At 43.8% G+C, this 25,485-nt stretch overlaps 1 protein-coding gene across 1 annotated transcript in view; it reads right to left on the bottom strand.

Annotated features, from left to right (window-relative positions):
* arhgap39 (Rho GTPase activating protein 39) overlaps positions 1 to 25,485 on the bottom strand; it is a 203,547-nt gene that overhangs the window by 17,922 nt on the left and 160,140 nt on the right. The window contains exons 5-6 of the mRNA XM_059641152.1: positions 10,092 to 10,291; positions 2,871 to 2,962 (exon numbers count right to left, since the gene is read on the bottom strand). Coding sequence (XP_059497135.1) covers positions 2,871 to 2,962; positions 10,092 to 10,291 — 292 coding nt within the window. The remainder of the gene's footprint in view (positions 1 to 2,870; positions 2,963 to 10,091; positions 10,292 to 25,485) is intronic.

Consider the following 25,485-nt stretch of genomic DNA (forward strand, 5'->3'; position numbering starts at 1 on the left):
TTAAATCCTAACATTCATCAGCAGCAGACTCCCCTTATTATCAATGAGACGTTTTACTGGGTGATCCAAGTCCAGTCGCTATGCACTGTTGCATTACCTTATCCACAGTTTAAAAAAATCTTCACTACTATTATCGCTGACTGACTCAATCTGGTTGCCAAATCTACAAATTACAAAATGAAAATCTTTTTTCTTCATCCCACGCCTTTAAATCCATAGCCATTTAAAATCTCTTGCTAAGGGCAGACATAGCATCAGCTATGATAGCGTCCTTTGGTATTTCTTACAAATCGCACATCATGTGCTTATCTCTTGTTAAATCTTATTAAGAGGGTGGTGGTGACATTGTGGTAATGTCGCTGGGTTAGCTGGTTTTTCTATTTACTCATGGGTTTTGGGCATTGCTGCCTGGGCCAGCGTTTATTGCCTATTTCCAGTTGGCCTTGAGAAGATGCTATACAGCTTCCTTCTTGAACCGCTGCGATCTAATTGGTGTAACCTACAATGCCATTATTAAGGGAGTTCCTGAATTTGACCCAGAGGTATTGGAGAACAGCGATATATTTATCATCCAAAACGTGCACTGCAGAAATTCACCAAGGCTCCTTGGACAGCACCTTCCAAACCAACAACAACTTCCAATTAGAAAGACAAGGGCAGCAGATACATGGGAACACCACCCCCTGCAAGTTCCCCTCCAAGCTACTCACCATATACATTGCTGTTCCTTCAGTGTTGCAGGGTCAAAATCCTGGATCTCCCTTCCTATCAGCATTGTGTGTTTTCTTATAAGACAGCTCACTAGCACTCTCCAGGACAACTAGGGATGGGCAATAATTGCTGTCCCAGCCAGTGACACTCACATCTCTTGAATGAATTTAAAAAAGGTTTCCATGACGCAACCAAAGAAGAACAGTTGAGGTCACCCTGGTGTTTTAGTTAGTATTTATTCCTCAACCAAACCATCACTTGAAACAAATTACTTGGTGATCGTTACATTTCTGTTTGAGCAGTGGCTATTTCAATGAGTGGCCATTGTGTTACCCACATCACAATAGTGAAAAGACCTCAAAAATATTGTAAGATAATAAAATGTGAGGCTGGATGAACACAGCAGGCCAAGCAGCATCTCAGGAGCACAAAAGCTGACGTTTCGGGCCTAGACCCTTCATCAGAAGGGTCTAGGCCCGAAACGTCAGCTTTTGTGCTCCTGAGATGCTGCTTGGCCTGCTGTGTTCATCCAGCCTCACATTTTATTATCTTGGAATCTCCAGCATCTGCAGTTCCCATTATCTCTCAAAAATATTGTATTAGCTCGAGGATATTCAGAAATAATTAAAAGCTACAACATAAATGCATGGTCATATTCCTTCTTTATTCAGTCCAGCCTGGTTGCTTTCCCCAACCCACCCCACTAAGTCACAGAGGTAAGTTTAAACGTAGCAGCCCTACTCCACCTTAGTGAACTCTGTTTGAAAACCGAAAGGACTGCGGATGCTGTAAATCAGGAACAAAAACAGAAGTTTCTGGAAAAGCTCGGCAGGTCTGGCAATGACTGTGAAGAAAATATCAGAGTTAACGATTTGGGTCTGGTGACACTTTCTCAGCCATCACCTGAACCGAAATGTTAGCTCTGATTTGTCTTCACAGATGCGGCCAGACCAGCTGAGCTTTTCCAGCGACTTTTGTTTTTCAACTCTGTTTGAGATGCACGTGACCAAAGCTAACTCTGCAGAAAGGGATGTATAGGTTTACAGATTTGCAATGTCCTGGCACTAGTGCTGCCGCCATGCACCGTTCCACAAGAAGGAGAGTTAGTCTTTTCTGGCAGAGAAGGGGTTATTTTGGAAGCGAGCACTAGAAGCTCAGCGAGAATTCTAATCAGGTTCCTAACAAATTGTAGCTGTAATGCGGTTGCTTAGTGTCTTCAAATGTTGAAACAATTCCTGCTGCACTAATAGTGTCTCATGGGGCACCATGTGCCAAAAGTTGCTTTACATTTAATTTGTTAGAATGTCATCAAAGCATGACCTTTGTATTCAGTGCAACATTTTGAGTAGGCAAACAGCAATATTTCAGTTCGCCACTTTATCAAAGCTCTTAACTCTAGTCTATTGTAGGGTGACGTGAAAACATGCAGCCCATCGTTGGTCTTCTGACTTCTAAAGCTGTTGCTTATGGTCTCTCACTGATTGCTAGCAATACAATCTCTTCTTGAAGCATAGTCTGTTTTCTTCTTCTGCAACTTTTTCTCTTTGCTCAGTATGAATGCAATGACTTTAGTTAAGACATAATTCCTCAGGATGCCCAAACAGTTTTTCTTCCGGCCCGGACAGTCTTTGGGATAGAGACCATCACAACTGAGCTAAATCTTACCCCTCATGCTGAGAGCTACTGAGGAGTGGGAGGAAGACCTGATTTGGCCCATTTAAATCTGGAACCTTTCTTGTTAGGCAACAAGTAGAAGCTTTTCTTTTAATCAAGGAAAGGAAATATGATTGAGGTGATAGCTGTTATAAGAAAATCGCTAAAATAAATAAGCTTTAGTTCCCGGTCTGATCTCACAGGGGAGATGGAGAAAGAATATCCTTTTTAGTAGACGGGAATGAACCATCCCTTATAGCTCTGACCTTTTGTAAGAATCCTTAACCGATCTAACCAAAATAAGATGATACTGACTTGTCTTTGAGGGAAGAAGCTGGAGGTTAATTTCTCAGGCCTAATCAGGCAAGGCTGGGAAGGAGGGGGCAGGATGTGATATAATTGCTGGTATGCCTTTCACAGGTAATCAGCTAAAAACTCCAGTCTAGATATAAGCAACGGTAGATTTTACTCTTATACTCCTGACTATGATCAGCAAGTGGCATTACCTGGAACATGGGGGTCTGTCAGCCCTTGTGGAATAACCCATTGATCCACTTGAAGTTTGAGAGCGTTAACCTCATCGATATCTCCGGGAACTCTGCAGAGACAGATGATGCACACAAGTCTCAGTGAGAATGTTAATGTTATTCACAGTCATTCGTCAGCAAGCAGTTTGTACCACAAGCCTCTCTTTGTCCCTGTTCTATGCTTTTACCCATCTTGTAATTAACTGACTCATTCCTCCAAATGAAGGAGTGTCATTGCTTTCTGCAATATCAGTCAACAAGAGATCAATGAGGCCAACTGGCCTGTGCAGAACTGGAAACAAGCAAACAGGGCAATTGCTGTCTTTTGTAGGAATTCTCCCTCATCAGCAGCTGAGATAAAGGTGTACAATATTTTATTATCATTGGTTAGTTTGAACTTTAAAGTAGAGGTAATTGAGTTTTTGGTTTTAGTTAGGAATGGGACATGTTTGTTGTAAGCAGTCAAAATCATTTTTCAACAACAGGCTCAAACAATTTCCTAGAAAGCGTGAGACTTAAGCTTAATGACTAGATAAATGGCAGGAGGTCCTTGGGCTGCACACAGGTTCTGTTCTGGAGTCCATTCATAAATCAATTTGTACACAAGTCACAACACAACATAGGACAATGTAAAGGAGCCATTTATATGTACAGGAAATGTTTGGTCTTTAAAAGGATCATGTTCATAAGTACAAGCCCTTATACATGGCATATTCATACACTGGGGACCCCCTGTCCTGGAGAGATAACTGGTAACATGTTTATTAAAGTGGACGTTCTATGACAGATAGAAAGATAAGCTACGGACTACATTCAGGTTTCAACTGAGACGAACAATTTCAAGTGAGCAGTAGGGCATTCCAGCTAGTGGCAGTCCAGACTTTTAGAGGAAGAAAGACGTCTTAAAATTTTTCTAGCAGTTTAAGTGGATGGAATTCTTAAATTTCAGTTAGCAAAATTAGTGAAGTAGCTAAAGTCTGTGTATCTTGAGAGACAGCAATGGAGAGAATCACTTTTGGTGAATGTATAGCAAGTTGCTGAAAGGAAGTGCTTGTGACCTTGTTAGTAAGAAAGTAAGTAAGCTGGGAGTATTGCTCCGAGATAATGGGAACTGCAGATGCTGGAGAATCCGAGACAACAATGTGTGGAGCTGGATGAACACAGCAGGCCAAGCAGCATCTTAGGAGCACAAAAGCTGACGTTTCCGGCCTAGGCCCTTCATCAGAAAAGTGGGATGGGGAGAGGATTCTGAAATAATTCTGAAATCTCTCCCTATTTATTTCAGAATCCTCTCCCCATCCCCCTTTTCTGATGAAGGGCCTAGGTCCGAAATATCAGCTTTTGTGCTCCTGAGATGCTGCTTGGCCTGCAGTGTTCATCCAGCTCAACACTTTGTTATCTGGGAGTATTACTCCATTGGGGTTGAGTATCTGTAAAGGATATTATAAGGAAAATGCTGAATTTTTCTTTTTGCTATTTATGTTAGGACCTTCCCAAATTGTCTTGCATAAGTATATCTTTTAGTTTACTTTAATAATTAGAAAATGGTTTAACATATATGTGCTCCTTTGTTTAAAAGGTAATGTTGCCAGTCTTGAGGCTCAGTTAATGATTATCGCATGAATGAAAATGGAAAACAAAAACAAATGTTTTGATCTGTGATAATGGGAACTGCAGATGCTGGAGAATCCGAGATAATAAAATGTGTAGCTGGATGAACACAGCAGGCCAAGCAGCATCTCAGGAGCACAAAAGCTGATGTTTCGGGCCTAGACACTTCATCAGAGAGGGTTTTGATCTATCAAGGCAGATTTTATTCAGAGCTCTGATTCAGCTAGTAATTCCATTCGCTGGGATCATAACAAAGCCTTTGCCTCTATCTAATATTGATGGATTGAGGTGCCAATTTACTGTCAACCTCCTGGAATCTCTAGGGATCAACCTTTAATCTCCAGACCTTTGCTGTAAGCACCACTCAGGTGAAAAATTCTAGGGTTATTAAAAAAAAGCTTCATCTTCTCTTTGAAAATTTCTGGGAATGCATCAAACGAATATTGGCAATCAACCAAAGAGCGCTTAATTACCCGAAGAAGAGTTTTGAGTTGTCAGAAGACATAGAAGCAAGCTAAATAGAAATTTATTTTAATAGTGTAATTACGGCTGTAGATTGACAAACTGGAAGTCAATAACTCATTATCCTTGGGAGTCAGATAAATTCAATCTGTGGGCAGTCTTCTTCATGCTCAGTGTTACTGACCACAAAATTCAACCCAATGAGAGTCTGTGTTTTGTTGTTTCGCCATTTCTCTGCAGAGTGTAAGTGAGGAAGAATGTATGTATGTATGAATGTGAGTGTCTGGGCGCGAGATTGTGACTGTGAATGAGTACGTGAGTTAAGTATGAGAATGGTTTTGTGAGACCATGTGGGAGACTGTGAGAGAGCGTGTGTGTAAGACTGTGTGTGACAGACAGAGATTGTGAATGTGAATTTGTATGTGTTTCTGTATACATGCATGAGAGTGTGTGTATATGTCAGAGTGTGTACGAGAATGTGAGAGCACATGTGTATGCTTGGCTGGGGTGGGGGGTGGGGTTAGTTTTGTCCAGGAAAGCTGAAGTTCAGACTGGACCCTCATCTGGCACTTTCACTGAATTTCCAGTTCCTGGCTGGGAGTGGGTACATGTGACAGAGTATGGGTATGCTTATCCAATATCACAACTGACAACAAACTCATCACCACTGGTTTCTTTACAGTCACACAATGCAAAAAATAGTCCTAATTTCACCACCTTGCTTGCAAGGATCAGCTAAATAGCCCAAGAAAAGGCCTGCTGGAACTGTGACTTTTGTACTGCTCATTCATCTACAAACAATGCAGTCTAAAGATATTAATTGTATAATGGGGTCCAGACTACATACGTTATCTATTATGCAGAAAGCAGAGCAATTACAAATTCCTGAAACAAAAACCTGTATTTATTTAGTAAATTCAGGCCATTAAATGCATCAGAGAATTTGTCTGTGAGGAATGCTTCATTCAAAAGGGCAGACACAGCTGTATAATGTGGTCTCTTTCTTACCTTTCTCTTGATTGCTTCTAATCTCTGGAAAGTGTTAGTCAATTTCAATTATTTTCTGAAACTAATCAATGATAGGTTCTTGTGGTGCAGTCAATGTGTCCCTACCTCTGAGCCAGGAGGCCCAGGTTTAAGCCCCACCTGCTCCAGGGGTGTGTAGCAACATCTCTGTACCAGTTGATTAGAAAGTATGTAAACTAGTCAATACATTTCTGAAATTTAACCTACATCAATAAACAAAGAACTGATGGAAGGAGTCTGAAGCTGGATGAACACAGCAGGCCAAGCAGCATCTCAGGAGCACAAAAGCTGACGTTTCGGGCCTAGACCCTCTCTGATGAAGGGTCTAGGCCTGAAACGTCAGCTTTTGTGCTCCTGAGATGCTGCTTGGCCTGCTGTGTTCATCCAGCTTCACACTTTGTTATCTTGGATTCTCCAGCATCTGCAGTTCCCATTATTTCTGATGGAAGGAGTCTGATGTGTGGAGCTTATGATTGTTTGGGTTAAATGACCTGTTTCTTTGCTCTATAGGCAATATAAGGATTCATGTCATTTTGTCAATACCAAATGAATTTATGTGGTATTATTGAGAATAAACCTATTGTTGCAGCTCCCCTTGGTGTGTAGAGCAAATCTGACCAGTGTCACTGCTCCCAACTTCCAGTCTATAATCCCTGCTAGTAATGCGAGGGAGGAGGACACTGAGATTAGCTCAGATAAGTATGACCCATTAACAGAGAGATGGCTGCACAGATTAAGACTCGACTCGTGAAGGACATTTAGAACTGACAGGAATGTTGGAGGGGTGGTACTGTTAGTTAATGATGGAAAAAAATCACAACAGAGTGCAATGCGCTCAGAAGCAGTTTGGGTATAAATGAGAAATGATGGAAGAAGAGGTCATATGTTGAAAAGTTGTACAGACCCTATACCAGCAACAACATGGTAGGGTACAGTATAGAGGAATAAATAATGGAGGTTTGTCAGAAATATACAGCAATAATTGTGGGAATTATAAACTACATATAAACTGGAAAATCCAGACTGCAAAAGTAGCGTAGATCAGATGGTTATAGAATATTTTGAGGCGAGCTTCTTAGAACAGCACCTTCGGAAGCTGACCAGAGAGCAGGCTATACTAGACCTGGGGTATTGTACAATGGGGTTTAATCAATGAAATGAAGGGCAGTCCTAAGCGGCAGTGACCATAGTATGATTTAATTTTATATTCAGTTTGGGGGGTTGGGGAGGGTTGGACCTGGGACTTTTATAAAATGTAAATAAGAGCAGTTATGAGGATAGGCCAATAGAGATGCAGCAGCAGTTATTTAAGGGGATATTTCAGAATGTGCACAATAGATACATTCCAAAGAGTAAGAAAGTTGTTGAGGGACAGACCCACCACCTGTGATTAACTGGAAATGAGAAAGACAATATCACACTTAAAAATAAAGCACTTAATTGTTCAAAGACAGGTGGCAAGTCGGAAGATTGGGCAGAATATTTTAAAAAAGGCAAAGAATGACAAAGTACGAATGAGGAGGCAAAATAGGGCCCGGGAGAAAACTGGTCAGAAATATTAAAAACAGAGAGTATTCCGTAAATATTTTAAAAAACAAGAGTTAACAAAGTGAATATAGGTCCTGCAGAAAACGGGCCTGGTCAATTAGTAACAGAAAATAGAGAAACAGTAGATGAACTCGAGAGGCATTTTGCGTCAGTCTTCAATACAGAAGATGTAAGTAATATCCAGAAGCAGCTCACAACACCATTAGATATAGGAGCAGAATTAGGCCATTTGGCCCATCAGTCTACTCAGCCATTTCATAATGGTTGTTATGTTTCTCAAACCCGTTCTCCTATCTTCTCCCCATAACCCATGTTCCCTTACTAATCAAGAACCTATCTATCTCTGTCTTAAAATACACTCAATGACTTGGCGTCCACAGCCCTCTGTGGCAATGAATTGCCCAAATTCTGGCTGAAGAAATTCCTCCTCACTTCACATCTAAAAGGTCGTCCCTTCACTCCGAGGCTACGCACTCAGGTCCTAGTTTCTCCTACTAACAGAAAAATCTTCTCCACATCTACCCTATCCATGCTTCTCAGCATTCTTGTAAGTTTGAATCAGATTCCCCCTTCATTCCTTCTAAACTCCAATGAGTACAGCCCCAGAGTCCTTAACCGCTCTTCATAATGACAAGCCCTTCAGCCCCAGGATCATTCTTTGTAACTTCCTCTGGACTAGCTTGAAGACCTGCACATCCTTCCTTAGAATCAGGTCCCGAAACTTCTCACAATTTAAGTCAGGAATTGGAAGGGAATGAAGACTATGGGAAAATTATAATTATCAGATAAATGGTACTGAGTAAATTGTCAGATGGGGTGCTGAAAAGTGCTTGGGTTTTGACAAAGTGAGGGTTTTAAAGTGAGTGGCTAGTGAGATAGCTGATACACTAGTTTTTAATTTTCCAATATTCCTTTACTTGAGGAAGTTCTCATTAGATTATAACAATAATAACTCCTTTATTTGAAAGGGGAGGCACACAGAAAGAAGGAAACTGCAGACCAGTTAGCTATCACCTGCCAGAGGGAAAATGTTATTAAAGATTTAATAACATTATTAAAGATATTCTTGTGAGGCACTTAGAAAAGTTCAAGGTGATCAGGTAGAATCAACATGGTTTTGTGAAGGGAAATTCATGCTTAACCAAGCCATCAGAGTGATTTGAGGAGGTAACATGTGCTAAAGCTTAAGGGGAAGCAGTTGATGTACTGTACTTAGATTTCCAGAAAGCATTTGATAAAGTAGCACATCAAAGGTCACTGCAAAGAGTGAAAGCTCATGACGTAGGAGGGAGTGAAATGGCAAGACTGAAGATCTTCTGGTTAAGAGAGTATAAGCATAAATGTGCATTTTCAGGTTGGCAAAATGAAATGAATGTGTGCCATAGGGATCAGTCCTGGGACTCAAATGTTTACAATCTGTGTGAATGACTTGGATGAAGGGATAGCAGGTATGATTGCCAAATTTCCTAATGACACAAAGATAACAAGGAACGTCAGTTGTGAAGAAGACATTAAAAGGGTATAGCTAGGTTACGTGGATAAGGACTTGGCAAATTTTGTATAATATGGCAAAATGTGAAATTGTCCATTTGGCAGGAATTAAAAAAAACCATTTTATTTAACGAGAGAGATTTCAGAGATCTGATTTGTAGATGGGTCAGGGTATCCCAATGTATTTAGTAAGATCATGACTGATCTGATTGTGATCAAATCTAAAGGTAGAGAAAGTAAGTAGGAAAGCTATTAGAATGTTGCCATTGATTACAAGAGAACAGGGTAATAAATTTTTGCTTTGTTTGGACAGGTCTCATGTCTGGAATAATGTGTACTGTACTGGTCACCTTATTTAAGGAAGGATGAAAATGCAATGGAAGCAGTTCAGGAAGTTTTATTAGACTATTATCTGAAACAGTGGGCTGCCTTATGAGGAAAGGTTTGTTATTGCTGGAGTTTAAAAAAAAACACCTTATTTGAAATATATTAGATCGGGGGATCTTTACAAGGTAAGTTTCCACTTAGGGCAGAAGTAAGAACTGTGAGGCACTGTTTAAAATTGAGGGGTTGGCCCGTTAAAACAGGGATTAGGCAAACTTTTTTTTAATCTCAGAGGGTTGTGAGTCTTTGGAACTCTCTTTTTGAAAAAATGGGGAGAGGCAGAGTCCTTGAATATTTTAAGTTAGTGGGAGATAGATTCTTGTTAAGGAATAGAGTGAAAAATGATCAGAGATCATCAGAAATGTAGATTTCAGGTCACAATCCGATCAGTCATGATCTTGTTAAATGACCTAGCAGAAGAGGGCTGAATGGCCTATTTCTGCTCCCTGTTCATAAGTTCTCCTCTCGAGGAGATTCCTGACATTTGCAGACTAGGTTCATTAGTAGTAGTCTAGATTGGATCTGATACAGATTACCCATGAATGGTGGAGAACTCAGGGGAATTAATCCACTCCAAAGTTTCATATGGCTAACATATGAGAAGGCTCTTGGTGCAAATGAACTGATTCCGAGGATTTACAAGAACAGTGATTTCAATAACCAGTCAGCAAGCGTTACCTGAAGATACCCTCAGTCTGTGCTCCATTGAGTTTCAGCACTTCCTCAGAGAGTCTAGTCTGGACCCATGGCAGCTGTCGGTCTGAATAGTGCTCATGTTGCATGTTCATGATCTCGTCCAGAGAGCTACCAAACATGGATGGGCAGAAAACAGCATTTGTGGCATGTCTGATCTCGTCCGCACTGGGTTTCCGAAGTCCCTGGTTGGATACCAAGAAGAAAAGACATTGTTCCTTTTTGTCTTTCAAAATATATTTTCCATCCCGACATTTCAGTTTTCCACAGTGAATATCAAGATGGGCTGCTTTTGGCCAATGACTAACTTTCAACTCACAACAGAATGATCAGAACTTACAGCACAGAAGCTGGTCATTTCACTCCACTAATCTACAATGGTAGAAGATAGGAGCAGGAGAAACCCATTCAGCCCTTTTGAGCCTGCTCCACCATTCTTCACAATCCTGGCTGATTATCCAACTCAACAACTTAATCCTGCTTTCTCCCCATAACCTTTGATCCCATTCGCCCAAATCCTATATCTAGTTCCTTCTTGAATACATTCAATGTTTTAGCATCAACGACTTCCTGCGGTACTGAGTTCCATAGGCTCACCATTCTTTGGGTGAAGAAATGTCTCCTTATCTTCAACCTAAATTGTCCACCCCAAATCCTCATACTGTGACCCCTGGTTCTGGATGCACCCACCATTGGAAACATCCTTCCTGCATCTACCCTGTCCAGTCCGGTTAGAACTTTGTAAGTGTCTATGAGATCCCTTCTCATTCATATGAATTCTAGCGAAAACCATCCCAACCTAGTCAAGCTCTCCTCATACGTCAGATCCGCTGTCCCCGGAATCAGTCTGGTAAATTTTTGCTGCATTCCCTTGACAGCAACAGCATCCTTCCTCAGAAAAGGAGATCAAAACTGCACACAATATTCTAGGGTGTGGTCTCACCAAGGCCCTGTACAACTGCAACAACACATCCCTGCTCCTGTACTTGAAGCCTCTCTCAATGAAGGCCAACATACCATTTGCCTTATTTACCCCCTGCTGTACCTGCATGCTTACCTTCAGCAACCCGGTGCACAAGGACACCCAGGTCCCACTGCACACTCCCCTCTCCCAATTTACAGCCATTCAGGTAGTAATCTGCATTCTTGTTTTTGCTTCCGAAATGAATAACCTCACATTTATCCAAATTATACTGCATCTGCCACTGATTTACCCATTCACCCAGCCTTTTGAGACCATGCTGAAAAATCTCTGCATCTTCTCTAGTTGCTCTTTTGCTCTTAATGTACTTGTAGAATCTTTTTGGATTATCCTTATTTGCTAAGGCTACCTCATATACCCACTTTGCCCTCCTGATTTCCCTCTTAAGAATGCCCCTACACTCATTATATTCTTCAAAAGATTCATTTGATCCCAGTTGTCCGTATCTAATACGTGTTCTTTTTTATAATTCTGGATTAGAACCTCAATATCTTTATTTATTCATTATTTTACCAGCCTCACCTTTCACGCTAATAGGAACAAAATTTCTCTGAACTCTTGTTATGACATTTCTCAAAACCTCCCACTTACCAGTCGTCTTTTTATCTGCGAACAGTCTACTCCAATAAATTTGTGAAAATTCTTGTCTCAAGCCATTAAAATTTGCCTTACTCCAATTAAGAACTTTAATATTTATGGAAGACTTATTCTTTTCCATAGCTATTTTGAAACTGGGTAGAATTATGATCACTAGTCCTAACATGCTCCCCGATGAACACTTCAGAAACTTACCCTGTCTTATTTTGCAAGAGAAGTTTGGATTTTGCTCCTTCTCTGCTAGGAACACTTGCATATCTCCTCTGCAGATAGTGTATGGGCCCTGCCCTGATTTGCCTTTCCAAAATGTGGCACCACACATTTATTTAAATTAAACGCCATCTGCCACTCCTTGGCCCACTGGCCAATGGACCAAGGTCCCGTTGTACCCTGAGTTAACCTTTACACCTCCAATTTTGGTGTCATCTGCAAATTTACTAACCATATCTGCTAAGTTCATGTCTGAATCATTTATACAAATGATGGAAAGCAGTGGACCCAGCACCAATTTCTGTGGCAAACCACTGGTCACTGGTCACAGGCCTCCGGTTGGAAAAGCAACCTCCCACCACCACCACAACAAAATGTGAGGCTGGATGAGCACAGAAGGCCAAGCAGCATCTCAGGAGCACAAAAGTTGACGTTTCGGGCCTAGACCCTTCATCAGACCCTTCTCTCACATTTTGTTGTCTTGGATTCTCCAGCATCTGCAGGTCCCATTATCTCCCACCACCACCATCTGTCTTTTACCTTCGAGCCAGCTCTCTTTCCAGATAGCTAGTTCTCCCTGTACTCTGACAACAAACTAGAACAGTACAGGAGGCAATAGCCTAATGGTATTATCACTGGACTGTTAATCCAGAGATCTGGATAACATTCTGGGGACCTGGGTTTGAATCCGACCACAGCAGATGGTGAAATTCAAATTCAATAAAAATATCTGGAATTAAGAATCTAATGATGACCATGAACCCATTGACGATTTTCAGGAAAAAAATCACATGATTCCTGCCACCACCGCCCTAAGAGGATCCCCCATGTTCTCACATACCACCCCAGCAACCTCTGGATACAACGCATCATCCTCCGACACTTCCGCCATCTACAATCCGACCCTACCACCCAAGATATTTTTCCATCCCCACCATTGTCTGCCTTCCGGAGAGACTACTCTGTCCGTGACTCCCTTGTCCGCTCCACAGTCCCCTCCAGCCCCACCACACCCAGCACCTTCCCCGCAACTGCAGGAAGGGCTACATTTGCCCCCACACCTCCACCCTCACCCCCATCCCAGGCCCCAAGATGACTTTCCATATTAAGCAGATGTTCACCTGCACATCTGCCAGTGTGGTATACTGTGTCCACTGTGCCCAGTGTGGCCTCCTCTACATTGGGGAAACCAAGCGGAGGCTTGGGGACCGCTTTGCAGAACACCTCCGCTCAGTTCGCCAGAAAAAACTGCATCTCCCAGTCACGAGCCATTTTAACTCCCCCACCCATTCCTTAGACGACATGTACATCATGGGCCTCCTGCAGTGCCACAATGGTGCCACCCGAAGGTTGCAGGAACAGCAACTCACATTCCACTTGGGAACCCTGCAGCCCAATGGTATCAATGTGGACTTCCCCCACTGCATCCCAAAACCAGCCCAGCTCGTTTCCCACACCCCCACTGCATCCCAAAACCAGCCCAGCTTGTCCCCGCCTCCCTAACCTGTTCTTCCTCTCCCCGCCTCCCTAACCTGTTCTTCCTCTCACCTATCCCCTCCTCCCACCTCAAGCTGCACCTCCATTTCCTACCTACTAACCTCATCCCGCCTCCTTGACCTGTCCATCCTCCCTGGACTGACCTATCCCCTCCCTACCTCCCCACCTACACTCTCCTCTCCACCTATCTTCTTTTCTCTCCATCTTCAGTCCGCCTCCCACTCTCTCTCTACTTATTCCAGAGCCCTCTCCCCATCCCCCTTTCTGATGAAGGGTCTAGGCCCGAAACGTCAGCTTTTGTGCTCCTGAGATGCTGCTTGGCCTGCTGTGTTCATCCAGCTTCACACTTTGTTACCCTGATTCACTAACGTCCTTTAGGGAAGGAAACTGCCATCCTTACTTGGTCTGAACTACATGTGACTCCAGACCCACAGCAATATGGTTGACTCTGAACTGCCCTCTGGGCAATTAGAGATAGGCAATAAATGCTGCCTGGCCAGTGACGTCCTTCTCCCGTTTACAAAGCACTGCAGGGATTCTAATTCTAATTCTAATTCTAAATAAAGAAAAAAAAGTAATTAAGAAAAGTAATGGTGTCTCAATGTGCTCTATAAGCGAAAACAGCAATGCTGCTTCACAGTGCTGTAATTAGATGTGTGAAGACTTGATTGGGAGATTGTGTTGATATTGAGGCCTGGATTTGACACTCAAATCACAGTAAATAGCAGTGTTCCCTCTAAGTTCCACAGCAAGTGCTCTGAGAGTACCTGCATGGTGAATTGTCCGCAATGCCAATCGAGGCATTGACTTCCAGTTCCACAAGTGGTTGCTGTTTCTGGAACTGGGAGGTCCACGAAAAAATTATAGGTGGTGAATTACTCATATCTCCTCACAAAACATCCTTCTCAGCTGACACAGCTTTTATAAATTGCTGTGCTTTCACCTGCTGCTACTTTCATCAGTTAATGCCTCTCTCCAAGGTGCCAAAGTGCTAACTCAGCTTATTTATTGCTTATCATGGGTTCCTCTTTCTTTGAATTTTTTAAAAAGTCAACATAGAACATAGAAAAGTACAGCACAGCACAGGCCCCTCGGCCCACGATGTTGTGCCGTGGAATAATCCTAATCCAAAATTAAAATAACCTAACCTACATTCCCCTCAATTCACTGCTGTCCATGTGCATGTCCAGCAGTCGCTTAAGTGTCACTAATGACTCTGCTTCCACGACTTCCACTGGTAAACTATTCCATGCGCTCACAACTCTCTGGGTGAAGAACCTCCCTCAGACATCTCCTCCTTCCTCCTAACACCTTAAAACTATGACCCCTCGTGGCAGTCAATCCTGCCCTGGGGAAAAGTCTCTGTCTATCGACTCTATCCATGCCTCTCATTACCTTGTACACCTCGATCGGGTCACCTCTCTTCCTCCTTCTCCCCAGAGAGAAAAGTCCGAGCTCAGTCAACCTCTCCTCGTAAGACAAGCCCTCCAGTCCAGGCAGCATCCTGGTAAACCTCCTTTGCACCCTCTCCAAAGCCTCCACATCTTTCCTATAATAGGGCGACCAGAACTGGACACAATATTCCAAGTGTGGTCTCACCAGGATTTTGTAGAGCTGCAGCATAACCTCGCGGCTCTTAAACTCGATCCCCAGTTAATGAAAGCCAAATCACCATATGCATTCTTAACAACCTTATCCACCTGGGTGGCAACTTTGAGGGATCTATGCACTTGAACACCAAAATCTCGCTGTTCCTCCATACTGCCGAGAATCCTGCCTTTAATCCTATATTCAGCATTTAAGTTCGACCTTCCAAAATGCATCACTTTGCATTTATCCAGGTTGAACTCCATTTGCCATTTCTCAGCCCAGCTCTGCATTCTGTCAATGTCTCGTTGAAGCCTGCAATAGCCCTCGATACTATCAATGGCACCTCCAACCTTCGTGTCATCAGCAAACCTACTAACCCACCCCTCAACCTCCTCATCCAAGTCATTTATAAAAACTACAAAGAGCAGAGGCCCAAAAACAGAGCCCTGCGGGACACCACTCAGCACTGACCTCCAGGCAGAATACTTATCATCTACAACCACTCTCTGCCTCCTGTCAGCCAACCAATTCTGAATCCAGACAGCCAAATCACCCTGTATCCCATGCCTCCTGACTTTATGAATGAGCCTGCCGTGGGGAACCTTATCAAATGCCTTGCTGAAGTCCATGTACACCACATCCACTGCTCGACCCTCGTCAACCTGTCTTGTGGCCTCCTCAAAGAACTCAATAAGATTTGTGAGGCATGACCTGCCCCTCACAAAGCCATGCTGACTCCCTTTAATCACACTAATTAATAAACACAATAGCAATTTCTTCCCAGGCGGCTTAAATGGTCATTTAGTTGAAATCATATGAATTTTTGCAGATGCTGTTTTGAACTCAATGCTTGAAATAACTTTTTGACCTTAAAATGTCAGATTGTCACAGAACTGAAAATCTATAATCCATTTCTCATCTACTTTAGAACTGAAGTTTCCAAATAATAAGAACGATATATTACGATCCTTCCTAACAGCTAGAATAGCAATATCAGGAACAAAAACAAAGTTGCTGGAAAATCTCAGAAGGTCAGGCAGCATCTGTGGAGGAAAAAATGTTTCGGGTCCAGTGACCCTTCCTCAGAACTCCATCGTCTAGTTAACATAGAACATTACAGCACAGTATAGGCCCTTCTGCCCTCGATGTTGTGCCGACCTGTCATACCGATCTCAAGCCCATCTAACCTACACTATTCTATGTACGTCCATGTGCTTGTCCAATGACGACTTAAATGTACCTAAAGTTGGCGAATCTACTACCGTTGCAGGCAAAGCGTTCCATTCCCTTACTACTTACTATGATGGAACAGCAACAACTTGTCATGGTACAGTATCAAGGTTGGGTGTAGCAGACCAAAGGGTTTAATACAATGATGGAAGTAAATCTCTAAAATGTCTAAGTAAATCTCTAAGTAAAATGTCTAAAATCTCTAAGTAAATCTCTGAAGCACATTACAACTGTTAGATAGCTGTATGCACACGAGGCTCAAAACGGATCTCTATCATTGAGTAGCAACCATTCTTTGCGATTCATGGCATTGTCAGAAGATCCTGGCTTACTTACTAATATAATTTTTTCACTTTATTAATGTACAGGAGTTCTCTGCGTCCCCTTGTTCCCTTATTGTCTTCAAGTAAATTCTTTTATGAATTACTACTACTTTGTGCAATGCTGTGACCAAGAGACATCGTGCAGTATACATCTTTGATTGGCATTTACAAACATGTAAATTAGGAGAAGGAGTAGGCCATATGGCCCCTTGAAACTGCTCTGCCATTCAATAAAATTAGGGCTAATGTGATTTTTTACGCACTCCCACCCATCCCTGGTTAAAACCTTGCTTAACAAGAAACCTGTCTACCTGTGCCTTAAAAACTTCAAGGATTTCACTTCCGCTGCCATTTGAGGAAGAGAATTCCAAAGACTCCAACCTTCTGTGAGAAAAATGTTCTCATCTGTGTTAAATAGGCGGCCCTTATTCTAAACAGTGACGCAATGTTCTAGATTCTCTCACAAGAGGAAACATTCCTTTCCAGAGACAACAAGGTGTAGAGTTGGATGAACACAGCATGCCAACCAGCAGCTTAGGAGAAGGAAAGCTGATGTTTTGGGCCTAGACCCTTCTTCAGAAATGGGGGAGAGGAAGGGGGTTCTGAACTAAATAGGGAGAGAGGGGGAGGCAGATCGAAGATGGATAGAGGAGAAGATAGATGGAGAGGAGACAGACAAGTTAAAGAGATGAGGATGGAGCCTGTAGAGGTGAGTGGAGGTAGGGAGGTATGGAGGGGATAGGTCAGTCCAGGGAGGACAGACAGGTCAAGGGGACGGGATGAGGTTCGTAGGTAGGAAATGGGGGTGTGGCTTGAGGTGGGGGGAGGGGATAGTGAGAGGTGCGATAGCTTAAGGAGGCGGGGACAAGCTGGGCTTGTTTTGGGATGCAGTGGGGGGAGGTGAGATTTTGAAGCTTGTGAAATCCACATTGACGCCATTGGGCTGCAGGGTTCCCAAGCAGAATATGAGTTGCTGTTCCGGCAACCTTCTGGTGGCATCATTATGGCACTGCAGGAGGGCCAGGATGGACATGTCGTCTAAGGAATAGGAGGGGGAGTTGAAATGGTTCGCAACTGGGAGGTGCAGTTGTTTATTGCGAACCGAGCATGGCTGTTCTGCAAAGTGGTCCCCAAACCTCCGCTTGGTTTCCCCAATGTAGAGGATGCCACACTGGGTACAGCAGATGCAGTATAACACATTGGCAGATGTGCGGGTGAACATCAGCTTGATGTGGAAAGTTTTCTTGGGGCCTGGGATGGGGGTGAGGGAGGAGGTCTGGGGGCAACTGTAGCACTTCCTGGGGTTGCAGGGAAAAGTGCCGGGTGAGATGGGGTTGGAGGGGAGTGTGGAACAGACAAGGCAGTCACGGAGAGAGTGGTCTCTCCGGAAAGCAGACAAGGGTGGGGAGGGAAAAATGTCTTTGGTGGTGGGGTTGGAGTGTAGATGGCGGAAGTGTCGGAGGATGGTGCGTTGGATCCGGAAGTTGATGGGGTGGTGCGTGAGGACAAGGGGGATTCACTTTTGGCAGTTATTGCGGGGGCGGGGGTGTGAGGGATGAATTGCAGGAAATGCACGAGACACGGCGGAGGGTGTTCTTGACTACAGCAGGGGGAAAGTTGCAGTCCTTGAAGAACGAGGACATCTGGGATGTGTGGGAGTGGAATGCCTCATCCTGGGAGCAGATGCGGCAGAGGCGGAGGAATTGGGAATAGGGAATGGCATTTTTGCAGGAGGGTGGGTGGGAGGAGGTGTATTCTAGGTAGCTGTGGGAGTCAATGGGATCGAAATGGATATCGGTTTCTAAGTGGTTTCCCGAGATGGAGACAGAGTGGTCCAGGAAGGTGAGGGTGGTGTTAGAGATAGTCCAGATGAACTTGAGGTTGGGGTGGAAAGTGTTGGTGCAGTGGATGAACTGTTCGAGCTCCTTTTGGGAGCAGGAGGCGGCGCCGATGCGGTCATCAATGTAGCGGAGGACGAGGTGGGGTTTGGTGCCAGTGTAGGTACGGGAGAGGGATTGTTTCACGTAACCTACAAAGAGGCAGGCATAGCTTGGGCCCATGCGGGTACCCATGGCCACCCCCTTTGTCTGTAGGAAGTGGGAGGAATCAATAGAGAGGTTGTTGAGGGTGAGGACGAGTTCGGCTAGGCAGATGTGGGTGACGGTGGAGGGGGACTGTTTGGGCCTGCGGGGCAGGAAGAAGCGGAGAGCCTTTAGGCCATCTGCATGGGGAATGCAGGAGTATAGGGACCGGACGTCCAAGGTAAAGATGAGGTGTTGGGGACCGGGGGAATTGGAAGTTCTGGAGGAGATGGAGAGCATGGGTGGTGTCGTGGATGTAGGTAGGGAGTTCTTGGACCAAGGGGGAGAAAATGGAGTCCACATAGTTGGAGGTAAGTTTGGTGAGGCAGGAGCAGGCGGAGACAATGGGTCGACCAGGGCAGGCAGATTTGTGGATTTTGGGAAGGAGATAGAAACGGGCAGCGCGGGTTGGGGAACGATGAGGTTGGAGGCTGTGGGTGGGAGGTCACCTAAGGTGATGAGGTTGTGATGGTTTGAGAGATGATGGTTTGGTACTTGGGGGTGGGGTTATGAATAAGGGGGTGGTAGGAGGAGGTGTCAGACAGTTGGCGTCTGGCCTCAGCGATGTAGAGGTCAGTGCGCCACACAACAACTGCACCTCCCTTGTCTGCGGGTTTGATGGTGAGGTTGGGGTTGGAGCGGAGGGCTGCACGTTCTGCGGGGGAGAGGTTAGAGTGGGTGAGAGGGATGGAGAGGTTGAGGCTTTTGATGTGTTGATGGCAGTTGGAAATAAAGAGGTTCCTTTCCAGAGTCTGTGTTTATGTAAGAGTGAGGTTGTGGAATCTGGTTGTGTGCGTGTGTGAGAGAGAAAGTTTAAAAACAGAAGAACCAGGAGCAGGAGTAGGCAATACTGACCCTTGAGCCTGCTGTGCTATTTGATATGATCATGGCTGACCTCGTCACTGCCTCAGCTTCACTTTGCTGCACACTCTCCCTAACCCCTCAACCTATTACTAATTAAAAAATGTGCCCATTTCCTCCTAAATTTAAACAAATAAAAGCAGAAGAACTGTAGATGCTGGAAATCAGAAACAAAAGAAGAAATTGTTGGAAAAACTCATTAGGTTTGGCAGCATCTGTGGAGAGAAAGCAGAGTTGATGTTTTCAGTTCAAAACTGATGAAGCTAGGAAAAGATTGGTATTTATGCAGAAATTGGGGTGGGGCAGGAGTGAGAAGTAAACAAAAAGGGGGATATAGAGCCGAAAGAAAGAGAAAAACAGTGGACAGACAAAGGACTGGGTGAAGGTCAGACTGGGAGAATGATTAGCTGCTAATGGGGACTCTTAGTAACTGATAATGTGCTGTATGTGGTAGTATCAGAGATAATGGGAACTGCAGATGCTGGAGAATTCCAAGATAATAAAATGTGAGGCTGGATGAAGGGTCTAGGCCCGAAACGTCAGCTTTTGTGCTCCTGAGATGCTGCTTGGCCTGCTGTGTTCATCCAGCCTCACATTTTATTATCTTGTATGTGGTAGTAGCCCATGTGATAGCAAGGCCTGGTGTACTTAGTAATCGTACAGCAATACGAAGGAGTCAGTGTCGCTGTATCAACATGTCAATCTACTTTCTCAGCCTCAAAAACATCTGCTTGGAATAAGCCTTGACAAAATGCTTGGTCTCAACTGTACATGCACTTAGCCTAAGGTCAGGCAGAGCGGAAACAGCAATCAGTTTACACATCAGCAAGGAGGTGGGAATGAGTTAACAGCCGATGGGAACAGGCAGTGGGGGCACTGAATAACTTTCTGTCCTGCTCAAGCTATGAATTTAAAAAAAAGGTACCAGAACCTATTTAGAAATTTGAAGCCAGAGTTATGTTTCCAATTAGAGCTTCCATTTCAGAATGAACTGTTTATGCCTGCAATGTAGGGAAAACCAGCTGGAACATCAAAAACGACATCAGAAGAGATCATCATAGACTGCAATAAACAGTTGGAGAGATGGATGAAATGCTATCTTGAGTTGTACTCTAGGAAGAGCATAGTTACAAAGAAATTCGAGACACCTAACATTGAGAACTGGATATCGAACCAGTGAAGGAGCCCGTCAAACGTACTCTCTCTGTGGCGAAGGGTATAACTCAATGTGTTGCTGCTACGCGACTTGAACTCATCAAATACTCCTGAGGGGTCTGCAGTAATTTGTCTGTTTCTGCTTGGAGGGAGGGGTGCAATGTTTCAGTTTGTGGGCGATACAAACATCATCATCTTGGAGACTGTGAGTAATGCTGGAAGGTTGCTTTTCAGACTGGAGGTCTGTGACCAGCGATGTTCCACAGGGCTCAGTTCTGGGTCCGCTTTCGTTTGTCATTTATATAAATGATTTGGGTAAGAATATAGAAGGCATATTTAGTAAGTTTGCTGATGATGCCAAAATTAGGGGCACAGTAGACAGTGAAGAAAGTTTTCTAAGATTACAGAATGATCTTGATCAAATGGGTCAATAGGCTGAAAGATGGTAGATGGAGTTCAATCTGGATAAATGTGAGGTATTGCATTTTTGTACAATAAACAAGGGTAGGCCTTGTACAATTAATGGCAGGCCCCTGGGTAGTGCTATAGAACAAAGGGACCTAGGGGTGCAGGTACATAATTCTTTGAAGTTTGTGTCACATATGGACAGGATGGTTAAAAAGGTAATAAAATGTGAGGCTGGATGAACACAGCAGGCCAAGCAGCATCTCAGGAGCACAAAAGCTGCTCCTGAGATGCTGCTTGGCCTGTGCTTGCCTTCATTGCTCAGTCCTTTGAGTATCAGAGTTGGGAAGTCATGTTGAGGTTGTACAGGACATTGGTGAGGTCTTTTCTGGAATACTGTGTCCAGTTCTGGTCTCTCTGTTATAGGAAGGAAGTTATCAAGCTGGAGAGGGCTCAGAACAGATTTGCCAGGATGTTACCAAGTATGGGGAAGGTTAGAGTTATGAAGAAAGGCTGGATGGGCTGGGACTTTTTTCACTGGAGAGTAGGAGGTTGGCCTATGGAAGTTTATAAAATAATGAGAGGTATAGATAGAGTTAATGGTAGGTGTCTTTTCCCTAGGATAGGGGTTTCAAGACTAGGGGGCACATTTTTAAGGTGAGAGGATAGAGATTTAAAAAGGACATAAGAGGCAAATATTTTACACAGATGTGGTTCGTGTGTGGAATGAACTTTTAGAGGAAGTGATGGATGCAGGTATAATTAAAAGACATTTGGATAAATACTTGAATAGGAAATGTTTGGAGAGACATAGGCCAGGAGCAGGCAGGTGGACTAGTTTTAAGTTTGGGATTATGTTAGGTATGGACTGGTTTGACCGAAGGGTCTGTTCCGTGCTGTATGACTCTATGCCTCTATAGGAATAAGGGCAACTGCAATAACTATTGAGGCATCACTCTGCTGAGTGTCATGAGAGAGGTGTGTAGAGTGCAGACCCTGGCTAGGCACACTTAATCTGAATCTAAATGTGGTTTCAGACTGGAAGACCCAGAATTGGCATAATTTTCACAGTCTAACAAAAAGAATTTCCATGAAAGTAGGGATCATTATCAATCTCACCCTGTGAGCAGTGGCAGCTAATTTAATCTGCTGGGGAAAAGTAAAGCTGCACACATGGTCACTTCTTCTAACATCAATATGATCAGCCATGGCAGAGCAACACTGGGAGTCCTTTGAGATCCTCAGGAGGGTCAAACACAACTGGGATCTGGCACTGACACTCTGAAACATTGATTTCTTTGCTGTTGTCACTCAGCTCAAACAGCAGGTTCCACTTATGTACCAGGGACTTGGGAGTCCTCGTTCAGGATTGTCTCAGCATGCAGGTTCAGTGGCAGTTAGGAAGGCAAGTGCAATGTTAGCATTCATTTCAAGAGGGTTCAAATACAACAGCAGGGGCGTGCTGCCGAGGCTGTGTAAGGTTCCGTTCAGGCAGCATTTGGAATATTGTGAGCAGTTTTGGATCCCTCATGAAAAGTGAAAAAGTACAGCACAGGAACAGGCCCTTTGGCCCTGCCTAAGGAAGGATGTGCTGGCCTTGGAGACGGTTCTGTGGAGGCTTACAAGAATGATCCCGGGGATGAAGAACTTGCTATTTGTAGGGCAGTGGAGGGTGTTGGGTCTGTACTCGACGAAGTTTAGAAGGATGCAGGGGGATCTGGTTGAATCTTACAGACTACTGAGGGGGCTGGATAGAGTGGCCGTAAAGAAGATGGTTCCACTAGTAGGAGAGACTAGTCCTGAGGGCACAGCTTCAGAGTGAAGAGGCGACCCTTTAGAACTGAAATGAGGAGGAATTTCTTCAGCCTGACGGTGGTGAATCTGTGGAATCCATTGCCATAGAGGGCTACAAAAGCTGTCATTGAATGTATTTAAGATGGAGATAGGTTCTTCAATAGTAAGGGGATCAAAAGTTACAGCAAGAAGATATGAGAATGGGAAACAGATCAGCCAAGATTGAATGTGGAGTAGCCTTGATGGGCCAAATGGCCTAATTCTGCTCCTATATCTTATGGTCTTAACAGAATTGAGTGAAACCTGATCAGCCTTGCTCACCTGCAAGGACAGGCAGTGGCAGAATCACTGGGCTACTCATACAAAGCCAAGGCTAATGCTCTGAGGACATGAGTTTGAATCATTTTACAGCAGAACTAACCTTCAGTGACACCTCAGATTCTGATGCAGTCCATATCCAAATGCAACAAGACCTGGACAATATCTAGGCTCAACTGAAAAGTAGAAAGAAACAGTCACGCCACACAATTGCCAGGCAATGACCACCTCCAAAAAGATAGAATCCACCACTGCCCCTTGGCATTGAATGGCATTACTATCACCGAATTCCAAACTATCAACATCCTGAGGGTTACCATTGACTAGAAACAGACTAGATGGTTCAACTGAATACTGTGGCTACAAGAGCACGTCAGAGCTTTAGAATCCTGGAGTGAGTAATTCACCTCCTGACTTCCCAAAGCCTGTTCACCATCGAAAAGCACAAGTCAGGAGGTGTGATGGAATACTCACCACTTATTCACAAGATATACTGCAGAGATTCAACAAGGCTTGCAGATACTTGAAATACCACCTCCTGCAATTCACCGTCTGACTTCGAAACACATCATTGTTTCTTCAGAGTCGCTGAGTCAAAATCCTGAAGCCCCTCCCCTAAAGGCAGCATGGGTGCGGTTCAATAATGCAGCTCACCATTGTCATGCCTCACTCAGGTGATGTGCTGGAAATCAAGCCTCATTATTCTCCGAGTTGTCACAAGTTAAAGATTTCATCAAAGTATGCAAACTTCCCCAATTTAACTAACAAGTTGTAGAGCTGGATGAACACAGCAGACCAGGCAGCATCAGAGGAGCAGGAAAGCTGACGATTCGGTTCTGGACCCTTCTTCTGGAATAGGGGCCATTTCTGAAGAAGGGTCTAGGCCCGAAACATCAGCTTTCCTGCTCCTCTGATGTTGCCTGGCTTGCTGTGTTCTTCCAACTCCACACCTTGTTATCTCAAACTCCAGCATCGGCAGTTCCTACAATCTCCCCAATTTAGCTGTCTTTTAAGATAAAGGCAAAAACAAAACATAGACCAGATTTCTGTACTTAATAAAAAATTGCTATTTATTCTAAGTAAATGGATTCTAGCTACAGGTAAGCAACTATGAACTGCTGACATAACTCTACTTGCTGAAACTGTAGCTCCCTTATAGAATACCCTTACACATACATGCACAAAGAAACATTGGCATTGTGGGAGGAGCAAAAATTGGAAGGCAATTCAATGGTTCCTGTATTCAGGATTCACTTGATGATCCTTTTATGTTGTCAGGACTTACTGCTCCTTGATTTCTCCTCTCAAGGTGTTTTCACTTTTCTGCAGGAGGCACAAAGTAATTGATTCACAACTAAAACAACTCTGACTTATTGGTTAAAAGCCAAAGTTTACAGCAACGAGTGATGGAAATTAAACGGGCTTTCTTTAGGCTGTAGATGTTTTCTTTCCCCTGCAGAGACAAACTTCTCTGGCTTCTGGCTATCTTGTTCTCCCCCGAAAGCCATGCAGCCATCTGGCAACCAATCATATAACTGTTGGCAGAGAGAATACAGTAATAACATCGCAGAATGCAAGGTAAGTAAGGGTCTATTGGAAAAGAAGAATTGAAGGAGATTAGTTTTAGTGAAAAAAATATGCTCGAGAGATGAATGGGACTGACAATCTCCATTCCTGGTTACCAAAGGAGATATACCAGATGTACTGGTTGTCATTTTCCAAAACTCTGGAACAGTCTTTGCATATTGGAAGCTGGTAAATGTAACCCCACCATAAGACCATAAGAAACAGGAGCAGAAATTTGGCCATTCAGCCCACTCAGTCTGCTCCACCATTCAATCATGGCTGATAAGTCTCTCCACCCCATTCTCCCGCTTTCTCCCCGTAACGTTTGATCCCCTTTACAGTTAAGAAATTATCTATCTCTGTCAATGACTTGGCCTCCACAGCCTTCTGTGGGAGTAAATTCCACAAATTCACCGCTCTCTGGCCTAAGAATTTTCTCCTTATCTCTGTTCTAAAGGGTCTTCCCTTTACTCTTCCTAACATCCACTCTGCCCAGGCCACTCAGTATTCTGTAAGTTTCAATTAGAACCACCTCATTTTTCTAAACTCCCTTGAGTGTAGACCCAGAGATTTCAAACATTCCTCGTATGTTAAACTTTCCATTCCTGGGGCCATTCTCATAAATCTCCTCTGAACCCGCTCCAGGACCAGTACATGCATCCTGAGACATGGGGTCCAAAACTGCGCACAATACTCCAAATGTGGCATGACCAGAGCCTGATAAAGCCTCAGGAGCACATCCCTGCTTTTATATTCAAATTCTCTCACAA

Source organism: Stegostoma tigrinum, chromosome 2 (genome assembly GCF_030684315.1).
Source record: "Stegostoma tigrinum isolate sSteTig4 chromosome 2, sSteTig4.hap1, whole genome shotgun sequence".
Classification (NCBI taxonomy): domain Eukaryota; kingdom Metazoa; phylum Chordata; class Chondrichthyes; order Orectolobiformes; family Stegostomatidae; genus Stegostoma; species Stegostoma tigrinum.